General features: G+C 29.7%; 1 protein-coding gene across 1 annotated transcript; it reads left to right on the forward strand.

Annotated features, from left to right (window-relative positions):
• Positions 1–787: 787 nt before the first annotated feature.
• Positions 788–1,303, forward strand: LOTGIDRAFT_176343 (hypothetical protein; the record flags this gene model as incomplete). Its single annotated transcript, XM_009046680.1, has 2 exons — positions 788–947; positions 1,124–1,303. Coding segments are annotated over 2 exons (340 nt in total), but the record flags the coding sequence as incomplete, so codon positions are not given.
• Positions 1,304–1,550: the final 247 nt, after the last annotated feature.

Below are 1,550 nucleotides of genomic sequence, written 5' to 3' on the forward strand. Positions count from 1 at the left end.
CATGGTCTTTATCTCTATTGTCACGTGACCTGTTTATTAACTATAGTTTTACTATCGTATACAATTCATAATCTTTATTCTTACAATATCTTTCTACTGATTTCTTCTACGTACACTCTTATTTCTTTATCAAATTTTAACACAAAAATACCAAAATTACTAGATTTCAATTTTCTATCTGATGAAATTTCTATAAATTTATTATTTTTACTTGTTGATTTAAACTAGTCTGTTTTATTGGACCTAGTCACCATCTTGAATTTTGTTGTTAAAAATTATACCACACTTCTCGTTCCCTTTCTCAGTATCGCTTCTCGGCCTTTTGGCTAAGATCAAAGTGTAGTATCTGTTCTTATCAGCTTTGATATTAAACTGATTCTTGGACTTAGGCAAAGAGTTTGGGGCTTGCTCCACCTTTGCCGCGGGTTGGCCTGGTATTGCAGTACTTCCAGGATTGGCCCACTCCCTCTGGGAGAAAAATTCAAAGATAAAAGAGTTTCCCCATTCCTCAATACAGCATAACACTGCTTTTTGTCTCCTTATGTTCAAATAAATAGAATTGTAATCTTCCGTACACATATTCCCTCAAAATATTGTTCATGATTTAAGTAATCATTATCAAATCAAATTTTAGAATTGTGATGAAATAGTTTTCTGTTTGATATCAGAATTGTTAAAAATTGTGTGATTTTTAGGGGAAAAAACTGATGATAGGTATTATATAAAAGCTTTGACTATTTTAGCCCTTTATATTTAGTGCTAAATTTTGCACAATTTTTGTTTTCAGACTTCAAGAGAGATTTATTCAACCATTTAGTGTAGGTGGACCATGTCCTCCAGTCAGCTTTCCTGGAAATCAGGAATTTTTTAAAGAATTTATTGTTGCTGCTTCCAGTCCTGTATTGAATCAACATTTATCTAATATATTTACTGGTAAAATTAAAAAGGTTTGTATGTTAATTTCAATACTAAAAATAAATGGTTATTCGTCAATTTTTTTATTTATATTTTTTGTATTTCATTCTGCCTGATGATTAATTGATGATAGGCATCACGTCTGTGTATGAATATTCATCTCTATGTATTTCAACATACTGTTTCATGAAATTATTCTGTTTTGCAGTTAAACAGTACAGAATTTAGTCAAAATACCTCAGAAGAAAATCAAGAATCAGAAGGCATAAATCAGGTATTTCTTCTTTCTAAAAAAGCTGTTTATTTCCTTTTAATTACACATAAAATCAAACATTATAAAATCAAACTTTACATAATTAAAAGATATTGTAGTTCAGAACATCCTTAAATACCTTTTGTATGATAAAACTTCTAAATTTAAACATTATTTAAATTAAAAATTTAAACATCATTACTATTCAGTTGTTAAGTGTGAGTAGTATATGTCTTTTCGGATATGACGCATTTCACTTCTGCGCATGCGCAGCTTTTTCAACGCGTCATATCCGAAAAGACACAACTGTTAAAATGTATTATAATACACTCCCCAAACTGTTAAAATGTATTATAACAGACTCCCCAAACTGTATTATAAC

The sequence above is a fragment of the Lottia gigantea genome (assembly GCF_000327385.1).
Source record: "Lottia gigantea unplaced genomic scaffold LOTGIsca_1040, whole genome shotgun sequence".
Classification (NCBI taxonomy): domain Eukaryota; kingdom Metazoa; phylum Mollusca; class Gastropoda; family Lottiidae; genus Lottia; species Lottia gigantea.